The 17828-nt window shown below is 39.7% G+C and overlaps 1 protein-coding gene across 4 annotated transcripts in view; it reads left to right on the forward strand.

Annotated features, from left to right (window-relative positions):
* ADGRG2 (adhesion G protein-coupled receptor G2) overlaps nt 1-17828 on the forward strand; it is a 62338-nt gene that overhangs the window by 15050 nt on the left and 29460 nt on the right. For 3 of the 4 annotated variants that reach the window (XM_055703074.1, XM_055703072.1, XM_055703073.1), the window contains exons 3-5: nt 3538-4155; nt 14878-14919; nt 16267-16305. In XM_055703074.1, the coding sequence (XP_055559049.1) occupies nt 3538-4155; nt 14878-14919; nt 16267-16305 (699 nt within the window). The remainder of the gene's footprint in view (nt 1-3537; nt 4156-14877; nt 14920-16266; nt 16306-17828) is intronic. The other variant, XM_055703075.1, reaches the window with a different exon arrangement.

Genomic DNA, 17828 nt, shown 5'->3' on the forward strand with positions numbered 1-17828 from the left:
AATGTGATTGGGTTTTGCAGCCCTTTAATTAATTCACTGTTGATGCATAAACACTGATTTAACATTTAACATGAAATTAAGCCTCACTCAAGATTTGTTCACTTCCAGAATCAAGTTGTCTGACGGTACCTGAAGTTTTGATGAACACTTTTATTCTCAGGAATGGACTTCCATTCTTCCAATCTGGGTAGTCAACAGTGACTTAAAGTTTTGAAGCTATGTCAGGAAACTTCCTTAACCAATGACTTTGGTCATCTCTGCATGCTCAAGACGGCTTACAGAAATTTTGCAGGGTATATGAGTCATGCAGGTATATTTGACATATCTTCTCTGAGGAACAGCAGCTGCATCAAATCTTTCAAAACCTTCAGCATAATTCCTACTTGATAATGAAAGACTCGAGAAATTATTTTTCTTTGGTGAGATGTCACAAGTGTTGCCGTGTAACTGTATATGTAGCTAGCTGTTTCCTTTATAAAATCAGTTTCCTCATGATCTGTCCAAACTGGAAGGTAGCAGATCTATTTTAATTGTAGGTACATTTGAGTCTATCTAAAAATCTGTACTTCTGTGACACTTTCCTGTCCCTCCCAATCTTCCTCACACCAACTTTTTAAGTCGTGTTTTAAAAACTAGTTTTCCATGTGGTTAGCTGAGTAGTCCGTATCTTGCTTCTGGGTTCTGACAAATGGCCAAAGTGAAAGAATTCATGCTGTAGGGTTGGACAGGGGGGAAGTAGTTCTACTGATTGCTGTTGGGCCAGTTGTGGTTTTCTTCTCCATTACCGTAGAACCATGCTAAATATTACCTTGCCATTCAAAATTCACTGTCTGCTAGTTAGGATTTTCGCCTAATTCAGCCTGTGCCCTGAGAGATTTTGTTTGGTCTGTAGCCTTGTATGGCACTTTCATGATGTATGTTGAATTTCAGGAATGATTCAGAGTTATGAAAGATGCCTACAGATTTCAGCTAATTAGTATCACAAAGGGAGTCTCAAAGCTATAGTATGCAACAAGAATAGTTATCAGTGGGGGTTTGTTTTATACTTTTTCTGGTAGCTTATACCTATCAAGCCACACTTGGAAGTTAGGAACTTCCTCCTGTTTTCCATTTGTTGCTATTGAAAAAGAAACTTGAGAGCCCTGTGCTCAAGAGACAGAGAAGTTGAACACATTCCTGATTCAGAATTGGCCTGATGAAAGCTGGTGCTCTGGCTGGTTGAGAAGGTCACAGAAAAGCTGGCTGTGATCTTGACAGCTAACTAGGACTATGAGTGTAACCTACCTAGGGAAAAAAAACCCCACAGACTGATCCAAGTTGCCTGGAAATTTGTCTTTTCACAGGGGAGCTAATGGAAAAGCTTTCTTCCTGTATTGACTGATCTTTTCCTGCTATCCAACCCTGACCTATCATGATTAATCATATACCTCCTCTGGAGGGTACATAAAAGCTCTGCATATATTGATAAATAAATACCTTCCTAAAGGTGTCAGTAATATGTTCTCTTGCACTGGCTGAGCATCTACCAGGCTGTTCCATTTTTCTGTAGTTCCATTTCATGTCCCATAGGAGTTTTTCTTAGTTTGAAATGACATTAAATTTGTATCTAGCATATTATTCAAAGGATGCAGTGAGATGAGGCAGGAAGCAGCATGAATGGCAAGGTGGGGGGAACAAACATGCAACCATAGAATGGTTTGGGTTGGAAGGGACCTTAAAGACCATTTAGTTCCAATCCTCCTGCCCTGGGCAGGGACACCTTTTCCAGTAGACCAGGTTGCTCAAAGCCCCATCCAGCCTGGCCTTGAATGCTTTCAGGGATGGGGCATCCACAATTTCTCTGGGCAACACAGCTCCAGTGCCTGACCACCCTCACAGTGAAGAATTTCTTCCCAATACCCAACCTAAATCTACCCTCTTTCTGCTTAAAGACATTACCCCTTCTCCTATCACTACAAGTCCCTGTAAAAAGTCCCTCTCCAGCTTTCTTGTAGGCCCCCTTTAGGCACTGGAAGGCTGCTGGAAGGTCTCCCTGGAGCCTTCTCCTCTCCAGGCTGAACAAGCCCAACCCTCTCGGCATGTCTTGTCTTCATAGCAGAGGTGCTCCAGCCCTCTGATCATCTTTGTGGCCCACCCCCGGACTTACTCCAACAGGTCCATGTCCTTCTTATGCTGGGGGCTCTGGAGCTGAATGCAGTAGTTCAGGTGAGGTCTCACAAGAGCAGAGCAGAAGGGTGAGGGGCAGAATCACTCCCCTTGACCTGCTGGCCACACTTCTTCTGATGCAGCCCAGCATACGGTTGGCTTTGTGGGCTGTGAGTGCACATTGCCAGGCCACGTTGAGCTTCTCATCCATCAACACTCCCAAGTCCTTCTCCTCAGGGCTGCTCTCAATCCATTTTCCACCCAGCCTGTATTTGTGCTTGGGATTGCCCTGACCCATGTACAGGACACCTTACACTTGGTCTTGCATTTCATGAGGTTTGCGGGGGCCCACCTCTCAAGCCTATCCATGTCCCTCTGGATGGCATCTCTTCCATCCACCGTGTTGACTACGCCACACAGCTCGGTGTTGGCAAACTTGCTGAGGATGCACTCAGTCCCATTGTCTGTGTCACCAACAAAGATGTTAAAACAGCGCTGGTCCCAGGACGGACTCCTGAGGAACACCACTCATCACTGGTCTCCACTTGGACATTGACCTGTTGACTGCAACTTTTTGAGTGCAACCACCTAGCCATTTCCTTATGCACCAAGCTGTCCATCCATCAAATCCATGTCCCTACATTTTAGAGACAGGTATATTGTGTGGGACAATGTCAAATATTTTGCATGAGTCTAGGTAAATGACGTCTAGCCCCATAGTAGAAGGCCACCAAATCTTTCAGGCATGATTTTCACATAGTGAAGTCATGTTGGCTGCCATGAATCACATCCTTATTTTCCATGGGCCTTAGCATAGTTTCCAGGGGAATCTGCTCTATGATCTTGCCGGGCACAGAGGTAAGACAGATTGGCCTGTAGTTCCCCAGGTCTTAGTTTTTTTAGTTTTTAAGTGTGACATGGAGAAGCACGATCTTGCTCAGAGAAGGAGGATGCAATGCTGAGACACAAGAAGGCATTAAGGGTACAGTCCCTTCTTCTAACTCTGTTTCTATATTTTTTCCCAGTATCCATTAAATGCAAAATATCTACAGAGTCCTGGGCATAGGAACTAGGATCTGTGATTCTCTTTTTGCCTCCCACTTGGTATTTGAGTGCTGTCTTAAAGAGCTACATGGTTGTCCTTCATCTTGTACATGAGCTTTACTTCAAAACTTTCATGGGCAACTACGATTTATTGATTGCCTCCAAATTTTCCGCTTTCCCACCACAAAAATAAAGCAAAAAGAGAAAGATACAAGATTGTTTCTTACTGTGTTGTTTTGAAAACGCCTAGGTAAATGCCTAGGAATGGTACTGTATGGAAGAATAACGTTCATATAGAAGATTTTTAAAAACTGAAATGATTTTACAAATCACCTTTTCTTTACTTAGATCAGGAGGATTTTCTAGGACAGTATAAAGCTGTCTTTAAGACTGCATGCGAAGATCCTTGGATTATGTCAGCAAGAGTTTCTCTGCGTCCCTTGAAAGAATTCATTGTTTGTGTGCACCTCAAGCTCTATTCCTCACATAGTCCCTGGACAGCATATGTATACAATCAAGAAACTCTTCACACCAACCTCTCTGCAAATAAGTATGATCTTGGACTTACAGGAGATCATGGTAAATTGAGGATATGGTTATTTGGAAAACAAACAAATGCAGCAGCAAGACTTCATGAAAACACTTGGAACCAAATATGTATCCTGTGGAAAAGTGAAGATGGGGAGATGAAGGTATTCGTAAATGGAAAAAAAAAAGTAAACAGAAAACTAACCGGGAAAATTAATTTTCCTGGAAAAGGGAAGTTCTTACTTGGCTGTTCAAAGCTGCCAGGTACAGCTATGTCACCTCACCTGGGTATGACCGGGGAGCTGTACATGTTCAGGATGTGGGATAAAGCAAATATAAAGCAGTCTCTGGACTGTGAAGACAGTGGTGTTATACGCTGGAGAAAGGAGGATTGGGTCTATAATAAGACAGTAGAAGAAGATAACTCTTTGCCATGTGGTAAGTGCCATTGCACTCCTGTTTTTAAAATAGTGTTTTTGTCAAAAGTTCATCTGAACATGTCTAATGTTTTTCTTCCAGATTTTACAAAGTATTTGTCTATTAGCCATTTCTAGGTAAATGCTTAATGAGATCATGTGAAGATCTGCAGCTTTCATCAGCTTTTATCCATATATAAAAAGCATAGCAGCAGTCCTTTGAAGACTTTCAGCTTGCTTCAACTTTTGTGTCTGTCTACTGCCCATGTAATGGTAATGAGAACAGGATGCATCCAGCCAAAACTCCTTGGAGTATTAGGGCTTTCTATCAATGTCATCTTAAAATAATTAATTTTCACACCTTCTGTTCAGGGAATAAATATAGAGGAAAGCATTGCTGATCCTCATTCTGCATATTCACTGGGCCAGAACTTCGATGAGTGCAACTTTTCATTGTTTCACTGGCACATTGCACCATCTTTAGCTCATACATCTGTAAAGATGACTGGAGGCTCTGATTTCTTGTTTCTGTACCAGTAATGCCTTCCTTTATTAAAATGGTCAAATGGTTTCTCACGCATTTATCAAAATTCCTCTCTGCCTTGAAAAAGAACCATAAAAAGCTTTAAACCAAACCAAAACAAGATTTTTTTTCAGAGAAATTTAGTTAAAGCAAGAGAATAATCTTTCTAGCTTTTGCTGTTGTATCTATTGTCAAAAAAGACAAACATGAATCAAGCTTGGGCAAGATCCAATTTATCAACCGTAGTAAATGGTATTACCCCCCAAGACCTTCAGAGATTTTAAGGTGACTAACTCAATTGGTTCTTAAATTTCTTACATGATATAGGTACTTCAGTTAAACTGTGGCACCAATCTTACTCTTCATCACCTTTATATTTAAAAACTGTACCTGTCTGTTTTGTGCAGACTAAAAAATATCTTTTAGCTATGTAAAGTTATAATCACTGCCTGACTGGGTAGATTAAAAATATCTTAAGGCATTAAAATAAGGTGACCAGATTTCTTTTTCTGGGTGAGAAAGAAATCTGTCTGACAAACCAGGACTCATGGAGAATGCCTCTAACACTGGGTCATAATGAATGAAATGCCTCTGCTGGCCTCATGCTGTAGTTGGGAGCACATCTTTTCTGTTGGGTTGTGTGATTTGGGAGAGGAGCTGAAGAAAGGATGTCTTTCTTTTGCTCATGTGTGACTGTGTTTGAAGGAACACAGTTGTAGAGCTTTCTAGTTCCTCTGTACACCTATGCAAAAAATACCTGATTTTGGGGGCTTCTCTGTTAAAACAGAAGGACTTTGGGTAGTAAGCTTTCAGAAAGACCTGATTTTGCATCTGCAAAGAACATAACTGGCAAAGGGCTAAAGCTTGGAAAAGTGCTATGCCTCCTGTGTAGGCACAAAAGGTGAAAAGGAAGTGGTTCATTGTAGTCATCATTGTGCTGGAGGACAAGTTTCAGAATTTTTTTTATGACCTGGTTGGCATTTTGTGCCTACATAAAACAACAGTTTATAAAATGTTCAGTCAAAGATTACCATGATTTCTGTGATTTCTCCTTTGCTTAACCACTCAAAATCTTTGTGCAGTTGAAGCCATTACCTAATTGGTGTCTCATAGGCAGTGATGCACTCCATTAATAAATCTGGATTTACTTAACTTCACATTATTTTCTTATGTTTCCTTACCTCCTTTTCCTGCCTTTCTTTTTGTTGGCTCCTCAGATTCTTTTTCTTTTGGTTTTATCATTTACTTTTGTAATAATTTTTCAGATGACCAAAAATTTATTTAGTTTTTATTAACCATGTGAGGTCTAATAAAGACCAGAATCCTGATTCTGCTAAGAGGTACGCACATGTGTAGTGCTTAAAGGCATGCTCAGCTTTAACCAAGTAGTTTACTTTAACCAGGTAGCTCTGTATCTTATGCATCTGAAGGTTTGCAAGAAAGAACATATCTGACTACTTCCCAGTATATGATGGGGGCTGGTCGTGTTTCTTGGACTAATGGAAGTCAGCAACAGCAAACTCTTAGGTCTGAGTTAAAGGTGCAACTCTTGCTTCTTCCAGTCACACAGTCTTCCAGTTCTCCTCTGTTTGTATAGCCATTGCGCACTAGCAGGTGTAAGTACTGCAGGTAGGGCCAAAGGGGGAAGGAGGCCCCAGACATTGTGCGTCACTAAACCTTCCACTTGCATTCCTCAGGTTTCTCTGATAATTCCTCTTTTGCTGAGAATGAGAAGTAGCTTAACAGCTGTGATATGGAGAAAGAGTGCCATAGATCGGATGTATCTCACTTTAGAGATTATCTCTTGGTATTTAAAAATACGTAAGTGAAGAAAGAAGTGCTCACTGTTCCAAACGCCAGCTTTGGAAAATTTCTTTAGCTTGTTCCTCGATTCCTATCTAACTACATACTTTAATGTGGACAATATGAATGATACCACTATTGTCTCTACATAATCCAGGAAAGAAGTACGAAGTAATATAAAGTGCTGGGTGATTTAAGAGAATACAAAACCACAAGAAAAGAGGCAAGTTTAAACGCTAAATGCTTGAAAAGAAATTTTAGTAATCTGTGAGCACCAGCTCTTCGATTGTCATTTTTACATGGGGTATTTGCAAGTTGCCTTTAATAAGCTGCCTTTAATAATAACCTGACAACTGGAAGAAATGTACTGTTTAAACATTAATCACTTCAGTTACTTGTTAAACAGGAACATTCTTAATCCAAATATAAATATCCAAACTGTTACATTGTGCATTTATGCAAGGAGCACTGAGATGACAGAGTATCTTTTACAAATTGCAATGAATAAATAAAATAGATTATTTATGGCATAACTGTAAATAGTATCACTGACAGTAAAGCACTGTCATCTCATTGGTGGTATCAGTGCCCTAACTTTTAGCAGGAGTCCAGTGCCTGTTGCTTTTGGTTGCATTTTTTTGCATGAATACAATTCAGTGTTTATATTGTGGCATTTTAGGCTTTTCTAATCTGTCCTGTCCAACTTTCAAGACCAAGGTGTTGCCCTCTATTTTGCATGTATCCTTTTCACTCCCAATATTGCTGAGCCTGCTACTGGTGGTGCTGGAGGAGGTTTCCAGGCTTGTGGGAACAAAGCAGTCTAATGCTGATGGGAGAAATGTGCCCTGTGTGACTGTTTTGCCTTTGCATGCTCAAGGAATAGGAAACCTTCAGTTTGGGCTGTTGCTCTGCTTTGTAGGTGTGGGCAATAAGAGGCTTGTGTAATCCCTTTTTAAGATTTCTGAGGCTGTGTGTACTTCTGATGACAGGATCGGCTTTCCTGGAAGGGAGGGTGGAGTTCCAAGGCTTTACCTTCTCAGACAGAAGGTGGAAAAGTAGCTGCCACTCATCAGTCTGCATCGCAGTCTGTTGGGTACCAAACTTTGGGCCATGTTGTTACGTTTACGGAGCAAATCATGGAAGTTGGAGATGAAAAAATAAATTATTTTCCCCAATACCGTTTTCTTTCTGAAATTGTGAGGACAGGATACTGCAGAAACCTCTAGAAGCTCTTAAAGGAAGTAAATGTGATGGGGGCGTTGGGTGGGGAGAGGAAACAGAACTCTGGAGTGCCTATTTGATGAGTCATGTACCACTTCACTTTGTACCTATTCACTGAGTGTATGTTTGACCTCTTTCTTTGCCCTCATTGCCTCCCTTTTCTGTGATATCAAAGGAAGTAGCTTTTTGGAAGTCAGCCTGCCAGATAAGAGGTGATTTGATTCACCTCAGTATCTAATGTACAGCTTTATACAAACAGAGCTTTATACAGATAAAAACTGTATTTATAGCCTAATATCCTAAAAACCTGTGTAAAATCAAAGCTGAGTTAAAAATATTTCACCTAAATTTTCTGTTCGGGTTACTAAAATGAACTGGCCAAAGTGACAGAGCCTGATGTGAACAAGCACTTGCATTGTTTTCTTATGCTTGCTTCTGTCCAATAGCCAGTGATAATTCATCCTTTCATCCCTGGTGCCGCCACTAAGGGTCAGAGCAGATGTGAGGTGTCATGAGAGGCACCAAAGTGTACAATTAAGATTGTACTTACACAATGTGCCTCAAAATCTGACTTGCATAAAAATTTGACACGGGCTAATGTCAACAGTGGAACAGTTGGAGAGGATTTTTACATGTTACTGTTACAAATGCCTTCTGTGATGGGATGGTTCATTTTGGCAGAATGTTTATCCAGCTGGAAGGTTTATCAGATGTTAAAGGGACCCAATCTCTTAATAGAAAATAACAATTTAATTTGAATATGAGATTTGCATGTCATATTTTTGGTGCTTATTTCACTAAATAGGTGGATTTTGTAACAGTACCATTTTAAAATTTTGTTGTTTGGGCTACTCAGTTTTGTTCATGAGCAAGTCCTATGAAATGTATTAGTGCCAGGCATTTTCATATGATTGTATCCTAGTAACACTGAACATCAATGGATGGTAGTTGCTACACTGGCCTGGTAACTGATGTAATTATACTGATAACTGTTGCCTGTGAGAATGTTTAGAAGAGAATTTGTATAGACCTGAAAATGCAGTCTGGAATCAACTTTTCAATGAAAAATGGTTTGATTTTTTTTTTAAGCCAGAAAGTGATATTATGCATCTGTTTGGAATGAAAATGTGCACTTTGGTATTTCTGATGGGAATTTTTAATGGAAATCAATTCCCCTGCCTGAATCAGTTGAATTTTCGGTGAAAAAATCAGCACTAAGTTTCCTATCACATCTTATTTAGAAAATCTGATTTTTATTAATTTCCTGGTATTTTTGTGTGTATTTGTAAGTCAAAACTGATCTTACCAGCAGTGCACAGTTGTGGTTATCTAATGCCGTTCTGTGGTGTCAGCCAAGTACTTTGGCATGGGGAAAACATACTATATAGCCACCAAGGTATCCCTTGGGATTCTTCCATTTGGATTCTGCTGTTGATCTGTTTGTGAGAGCTGACGTGGTCAAGGGTACCTTTAGTTTGAAAGAGTAGTCGTGGGTGATAATACAAACTGTTCTGATTTTTGGCATGTTTTTCAATTACAATGAGTAAAATTTCATTTCATAAACCTGTCATCTAGGCCCCAGAACATCTGAGTCCATAGATGTATGTTTTTCTGCCAGTAATGTTGTCTGTGCTCCAGTAGATTGACAGGGCTGTTGCAACTCCTTAAGTGTTTAGTGCCTGTTCTGTGTCTGGACCTGACTAGAAATCAGCTGTGCCTTGCATTCTCTCACCATGTTTCCTGCGAGACAGAGGCCAGCAGGACGCCCCTTCCTGCTGTACCATCCCCAGCACCTCCACATTGCACAGGCTGGGCAGGGTGGGTGTCCATTGGAGGCTCTAGTTCACTACAGTTCAGACTCTTCTGAGTAATCACTCTAGTTGCTGTTTCAGGCTTTTTCAAAGGATGCTTTCTGCCAAAGTTCGAAGGCAATGATGAAGTGTTAGGTACAGCAGTATTAACAGCAACACTGCTCCCCTGAGACAGGGGAGCAAGAAGCAGCTGCCAGTAACCTAGTTCTTGCACAATGTCGTTACCTGCAGCCAGGTTCTAGCTGCTTCCCACTCCTCCACCCTGGAAAAACTGACCTGCTTCTGGCAGAGTGGATTGCCTGAAGACAGGTGAATCAGAAAGGGTGTTGCCTTTCCAAAAATTTGAAGAGTGTACTGGTGATAATTTACATAGGAGGTAGGGACAAAAAAAGAAAGGGTATTTGTCATTCTTCCAGTTGGAGATAGAACATTGTACACTGTTCATGCTTTAAGGGCTTTTTCTGTATCCTGTGTCTAAGTTACTGAACAAAAGGCATGCTGAGTGACAGTGCCTTTGGTGCAAGGACCAGAACCATCCCATCCCATCTTTACCACTGTGTTTACAAAGCCTCCTTCACCCTTTCTTTCCCTTTGGCTGAACTGATTTAGGAATTCTGCTTGGCTTGGTGGAACAGCTTCAGCAGGACACATGGAGACCATCCCATCATAAAAGAGCCAGTAGACTGATGGTTAAGATCTGGATGGTTAAGATCTGTCATGCTAAGGAATGGTGTAAGCACAAGGCTATTTTGTAGACAGGGCCAGGGACTGGTCTCTTTCAGAGCTACATCAGTTTGTGGATGTAGCCTTAAGTACTGTTGTTAATGGATTTAGTCTCCTACCAGGCTAGGGCTGCTAAAGTTACACTGTTTCCCATTGTCATACAAAGTCATTATGGGAAATAAAGGTTGTCACAATGCAAATACTGGTTCCTAAGTAAGTTTTTTGCAGCTGTGGTATCCCGCAATGGCAAGAGTTGCTAAACAGATTCCATATAAGTGGAACAGTTTTTTCTGTCTATACAAATGGGATTCTTGAATCTCCTCTCTGTGTCAGAAGAGTACAAAGTGATAGGAAGACAGTAAGAGACTTGCTGCTTTTGTTTGCAATGATGCATGCTAGTAACAGAAACTGATGCTTATTTAATGGAGGTCCCTTTTCCTTCAAGACAACCCATTTCTTATGGAGACCTATTGTGTCTCCCTTGCAGCAAAAGCAAAGAATAATATTGAATAATGTTATTTGCCTGTTTATTTGCTGTTTGGATCCTCAGGAATGTTCTCTATTAGAGAAAATGTAGAAAATTATTACTACAATACTTTTTACATTGCTACATAATGTCTCCTTATGGAATAGGTGTGTTGATTGGATGATCCTAAACTAAGAGAGTTGCAAATGAAAATGCATGGAGCAAATAAAATGAAGTTTCATATATGTTAAGATTTTCTTGCTCTTCTCAATGGTAAACAACTTCAGGGAAATAAATTTTCTGCTAGCTTGTAACTAGCAGGTGCTGAGTTACTTTACCTTTCTTTTTACATGTCAACTTTAAGGATGTTTTAGATTGGACTTTAGTCCTTCTCCAAATAAACTCTATTTGCTTTCTTTTCTAGTTCTTAAACACAAAGGAGGAGGGTTGACAAATGTAAGTGACATTAAATAATGTATAACAGCCTCTCCTTCCTCCTTTCTGTATGCAAATTGATTCTGATTAAAGACTTGGTTAGTGAACTTAAAGCTGCACCTTGATCAATGACAAGTCTCATTCTCATGGATGCTTTCTAGTAACTAGGGACATGAATATTGTGCTGTAAGAGAAGTCATGGTTAGATTTGTGTCCAGAAGGAAGTGCTTCTCTGATTATGCATGCCATCATCACTTGCTGCGTGTGCCAGCTCCATATTCAGAGCTTGTGTTAGCTTATTTTGCTCCCTGTACTGCTGAATTTTTTTATTAAAAGCATTTGTCATTTTTAGAGTTCACTGTCTTCTTACAAACCTACAGTACTAAATGTGTTAGTGGACAATTTTCTCACCTACCTCAGGATACTACTTGTATTCTCAAAAATTCACATAGCAAGTTGAAGGGATATGGAGGATGGGAAGTGTGGTTTGTCTACACTGACTGTGTCTACACTTTACTCCTCAAGAGTACGTGAGAAAGATCTTAAGGTCAGATTCCCCAGGCAGATTTTTTTTTTTTTTTTTTTTTTTTTAGTGGGTAGGGGCAGCAGTGTGGTCTTTTTTGTGAGATGCTGCACACTTCAAGATGTGGGTTCCTTTGGAGAATTTAGTTTCCTGCAGGGTCCTTTGGTTGGAAATAAGGGCTTTTGCACAAGGTGCTAGCCACTTAGTAAGACAGGACTGCTGGCAAGTAAATTTTTGGAGATGGAATTAACTTCCTATGGTAGAAAAGCCAGTTTGCCCACATGTGGAAGGATACTTTCTTCTCTAACTGGAAGTTCACTTTACTTTATGTAGAATTGACTCAATTACTTTTATTCACCCTGTTCTACCTTAAAGAACTTTCTGCTGTTTAAACAATACAGAACAGTTATATCTTTATCTTACATAAGAGCTCTAGAACACTTACCTTATAGGATCAGGTGCTTTAACTCGACTTACCATTTAGTGAGAAGTCCTAATTTTCCTGAAAAATTACTGTAAACATTAAGGTTATAGCCAAATTTTCATGATCTGTGAAGTTCATACAGTGCTAGGTGTTAAAAAGGCCAATTGTATTTCTCTGTAGGCAGAATCCTAGTTGTCTCAAATGAGATGTTTGATGTAACTTGGTTTTGTCTTTACTGAAATAGTTTAAATTCAGTAGACTGATACATATGAAGGTATAATACTTTTCTTACATTTTTTACTTAACGGATGTGTGTTATTTTACTTAGAGTATTGCTTCTCTCTCTCTCTTTTACATGAGAAAATTTCTACCCAGGATGCAAATCAACTAAAACTAACAGTTAATTTCAAGGAAGACTCCTAAAAAATTAAACATAGTGCCATTAATCTGATTTCCATGAATTCATCCTGCTGTATTTCAGAGTTGCTGCTTCTAGCTTCATACGGTAGATGACATTCAACAAAAATGAACTGACTTTTCTTTACATCTCATCAAGCTTTCATGTACTCTCTTACTGCTGATCGTTGGCCCCAGTATTGCAGCACTGGAGCAACCAGGCAGCAATCTGCTTACCTGGCTGGCAGCTGTAATCTTTGTGCATATGTCATAGCTCACGCAGAAATATGGATGACTATGTCTACACTGCCTACTCTATCTGCATAGTCAATCAGAGTCTGGGTGGTTTCTGACTCTTATGATTTCTGGCACTTCCCCCTCCTTTTCTTGTGGCTGTCCTGCAGAACAGGCTGCCTCTTTTGAGCCTTCTTCCTGCATCCCCTCAAGAGAAGCTTCTTCAGCCTTCACTAACTGGGTCAGCCTCTGCTTCCACTGTTCCCTGTGGGCTGCAGGAGTGACTGTTGTGGTTAGGGTTATGTCGCTGGATTAGCCACAGCATCCATTTGTATGTCCTTAGATCCAGACACTCTTTTGCTCCTTTCAGGGTGTTGGACACAGTCCTGGTTGGTGTGGGCCAGGGCCCAACACAACACCAAAAGTCTCTGTCTTTGGTGTAAGCGAGACATCCTTCCTTCAAGTGGTCTGGTGTTTCAACAGGATTCTGTGCTTGTTCAGATGTGAATTCTCAGGCCATCAGAGCTGAAAACTTCTGTAAGCATCTGCCCAGATTCTCCCACACACCTTGCTACCCAGGAATTTGCTGCCTCAGAGCACTTCCCTGTGTGTCATCTCCAACTAGTTGGTTACTGGAAGTCCCACAGAGATGTGAACTTGGATCACTGGATTCAGAGTCAGAGGGTAGCCTTGTAGGTTACTGATGAAAGAAGGCAGGTGTCCATTATCTGAGGGGATTAGTAGTGGTGGAGGTGGTCTACAGCAGCCTAGGCAGCAACTAGGTCTCCAAAGATCTGGATGATGTCCATTGCAAACGGGCCATGTGGCAGAGGTTAGTATAGTATGCGCCAGTGTAATATACCAACACCTGATGATGATGGACTGGACAGGTATCAGGGCATTAACTGTGGAGAAACTGTCCCACCAGCTCTGGCAATACAAAGAGAATCTCTCCCTGCAGCCCTGAGGGCCTGCATCTTGACTGTGGCTAGAATTTCCCACCAGGTTCAGTGGCTTGAAGAGAATATCTCTTCCTCCTTGCCCCAGCAGCCAGGGTCTCATCTATCAAGGGTGCTGAAGTAGGAGACAGTGCCTTAATGATGTATTGCTGTGTTACCACTTGTTTTTTAAAGTTGCAGGATGATGTTTTAGCTGATGGCATAAGCTGCAGGGTACATTTCTAGCCACCTGCTGGTTGCCCCCACTGTGGGAAGCACATAGCACTTGCCCTGGTGGTGGATTTGCAGTGGTGGTCTGATGTAATTGATCTGCTAGGCCTCCTCATATTGATAGCCCAGACACATCATCTTTTCCAGGGAGACTTAAGTCACTTGGCTCACTTGATTATGGCATGTTTCACATTTGTGGGTGGCCGGTGCAATAGCTTCAATTGTCAGATCCACACCTTGATCAAGAGCCCATCTGTATGTTGCATCTCTCCCTAGGTGTCCCTAGGAACATGTTTTATGGGCCCATTAAGCTTTACATTGCCAGTTCAGGTCCACCTGAGATGCTTTGTTTCTGGCAGCATGATCTATCTGCTCATTGTTTAGATGTTTGGTGGTACAGCTGTTTGGCATGTGAGTGTCTATATGATGTATATGCACATCGTGATGTAGACGTATTCTCAAAGTACATCTCACGTTACTTGTAAATGTGTATGGAATAAAGCATCCCTGTCTTACCCAACTCTTCTCCCCTTCTTTTTTTTTTTTGTTTTAATTTCTCTGTTTCTCTTTGTATTAATAAAATCTTGCTTCTTGAGTATTCATCAGCATTTCTTTTCCATATTTTTACAAAAATATCTGTGCGAAAGCACAGATGTCTGTACCTGTTACATTTTTCATTGCTATTTAGTCTTATCTTCACTCAAGCAAATGTGCTGAAAGGGTTTCTGAAGACATTGACAATGGAAGTGCAGTGGGAAAGCTGAAAGCCTAATCTGTGCCTTCCATAAGTATAAAAGTGATAAACAGTAAAAAATTGAACTCTAAAGAGTTCAACTGTCAGCTTTCAAAAAGACTGGTCAGACATTTCTCAGTGGATGCAGCGTAGTTTTGCAAATCAGGTTGATTTTAGGTGAGTAGCACATCTAAAATGGTTGCATTTAAAAAAAGTGTGTGTGTATATTGGTGTGTACAAATATATAAAAACTTCTGCTCCTAAAATTCTTTTTCCTTTGTAGTTGAAACTACTGCTACATTGCCTGGCAGAAGATGGATAACAGGTATGTGGGGGTTCTGTGTCGTTTTTTCCCCATTGTTCTTGTATTTTAGAAAGTGCATAGGAAGATTGCTCTGCTGTTACTTTTTAATTCATGGAAATAGTTAAGAATATGAAAATATCTGCAAGTTAATTGTCCATATCATCCTTGTGGCTTATTAGCATATTACATGGTGCAAGTAACATCAGTAATTTTCCAGAGAAAATGAAAATAAGGTCACTGAGGTGACTCCTATTCTCCTTTCATTGCAGAAACTATATTTATATTTATTGTTTGGAAAGGAGCTACTACTAGTTTTCAGTAAGGCGAGCAGAATAGTCTGAACAAGGAATCATGTGAATTATTAGCATTTCAGAAACTCCTTGTATACTATGTTTAACCAGAAAGAACTGGGTTTCCACAGAGACTTTTGGTATCACTGACTTAACTTTTCTACAACAGTATGAAAGGCTTTACAGTGTAATTAGTATATTGTAAGTAACATTATACAATGACTTTTGAATTCTGAGAGAAGTTGAAAAACTATTTTTTAAAATAGTGTATCATATTTGCAGCCAGCTATTCTTTAGATTATATTTCTGTGATAACTGTGACTTGACTTGTCCATGGCACTGTCAAAAAACACTCAGTGAACGAAAGGGCTAACTTTGAAGTTGCTATGAACCAGGTATTGAATTTTCTAACTTCTTTTTGATCAAAATGACTGTAGCAACATCAAAGATTTAGTGGCCAATTTTTGCTGTATAAATAGTTGGCTGGTTCCTATCAAGATCAGAGGTTCAACGTTGAAATGAATTAGCTTTTTGTAATGCCGCCTTTTGCAGGACAAAAAAAGAGAACAGATATTTATAGGATAAATTTGAAATAGCAGGTCTTAGTGTTATTATGCAAAGCCTGAGAACAGTTCTTGATACTGTAGTTAGCCATCTTGTTATGTACGCTTGATTCCCATTCCCAGAATTAGCAAGACTTCCAGGGTAGGCATGCAGCTTTCAGATACAGTGTGGCACGTATCTTGGGTCAATGATTTTTGTTTTCGTAACATTATACAATGCTAACTGTCCAGTCCTTGTTGAAAAAAAATCATCATCAGTTAAATTCCGTTTGAATTAATAAAAATTGTAAATTTTTTTATCAGTGATTGTTACATCTGCCTTTTTTGAACACCTGGAAGTGTTCTTCTGATAAGCAGGTGTTGCCCTCTTCTGGTGAATGCAATAAACGCTTGATAATGCAAGGAAAGGCTGCTGTGGATGGCTATGCATGTGTCTGAAACTTCATTATGGTCTTTTTTCTCCCCTCTGTTTTTTTGGGGTTTGGTTTTTGGTTTTTTTTTCGTCTGAAACAAAGATGCAAGTTCAGAAGAATCGGCTGCAACAGTCATTTCTGGTAAGAAAATCAGGACTTAACTGATTTTTGCAATGTTTCTTATTTGCTGTTAGGTAAATCTGCTTTTCTTTTACCTCAGGTAATGGAGAAAAGTTGTAACATAAATGAGTTCCAACATTTAATGTTCTCATTGTTGGGTTTTTTTTAAGAGAAAATTAATTTCTTCATTCTAATTTGTAATGAAATAGCTTACCTTGTAGGACCACTCATGGTTTGTGGCAGTGAAGCTTGGGGATGTAATAGGTGTGAGTTGCTTTTTGTCCAGTAACCTAAACGGTTAACAATTTGCAGAGATGTCAGAGGAGGAATACTGTAGTGGGAGAGCTCCCTTATATCTCCTGCTGCCCTAGCAGATGTGCTTATGTCATTTCATGCAGTGTGGTGTACTGCAAACACAGACACATGACTGTGATAACTCTGGGACCAGAGGTGATGAACATCGTTTATGAAAGCATTTTTAAAAAATGAAGAATGTAGACACACAGAAATAGCTGTGTGAAACCCAGTTGCTTTCTTGCTCTAATGTATACTGACATATTGTGCTCTGGAAAAAAGAAATAATACGGATACAGACATGTGCTTTTGTTCTTTTACAGACATAATCTTTCTCTATGAATGGTTCATCTTGGTTCCCTTGAATGGTTCAACTGCAGCCAATTCAATACTTGTTGTAGTTTATACCAAGCCAAATAATACAGATGAAATCAGTACCTAGTCTTCACTCTGATTCCTGATATTTTGGCTGCTTGTTAGTTGCCTTAGAAAACCGGTTGTCTTCAGGGTTGTTGCTGAAGAACCAAATATGCTTAGCTTTTATTCTGAGTTGAAATAAATATATCAGAAAGAAAAGCTCCCTTTCCATGTAATGAAGTAGATTGCTTTTTTTTTTCTTGATATGCAACTATCTTTATGTAGAGCCACCAACTTTTCTTTATTATACTTAAGATATTGCATCTACTAATGACTGATGCTTTTATTGAAGAAGTTTGGAAAGCATAATGTTCTTCTGTTATAAAGGTGCTGTGGCCCATTTTAAACAAGTCACTAAGTTGTCATTTTGGAGTGATATCAAGTGGTCCTCTTAACCACTTCGTAGTCCTGCACTAGCACCTAAAATATTCTTACTGAGGACATCCTTCCTGAGCAATCTTTAAATTTTCTTCTATTGTCTTAATGCAGTTTGGGTTTGTTTTTTTCCTTTTGATGTTACTGGGGAAAAAAATTGCATCCTCACTGTATTTTACTTATGTATGGTTACTGGCAAAAATGGCTTTTTTGGAGAGACAGTTTGCCAAACCCAGTGTGTCATCTCTGCTCATGCGTTGTGTGTGCAGGAAAAAGTCCTTGGGGCTGAGTAGTTATTGCTGTTGTATATGCCAAATTAATCTGCATCTTCTGAAAGAATGAAACCAATAAAAGCAACTTAACTGAATGAATTTGATTACCAGCTGTTTGTATTCAGATACTCAGATTTTTGATATAATGTAAACATTATTTCAAATATTAATTTTGAAATACTGTGA

Source organism: Falco cherrug, chromosome 2, assembly GCF_023634085.1.
Source record: "Falco cherrug isolate bFalChe1 chromosome 2, bFalChe1.pri, whole genome shotgun sequence".
NCBI lineage: Eukaryota > Metazoa > Chordata > Aves > Falconiformes > Falconidae > Falco > Falco cherrug.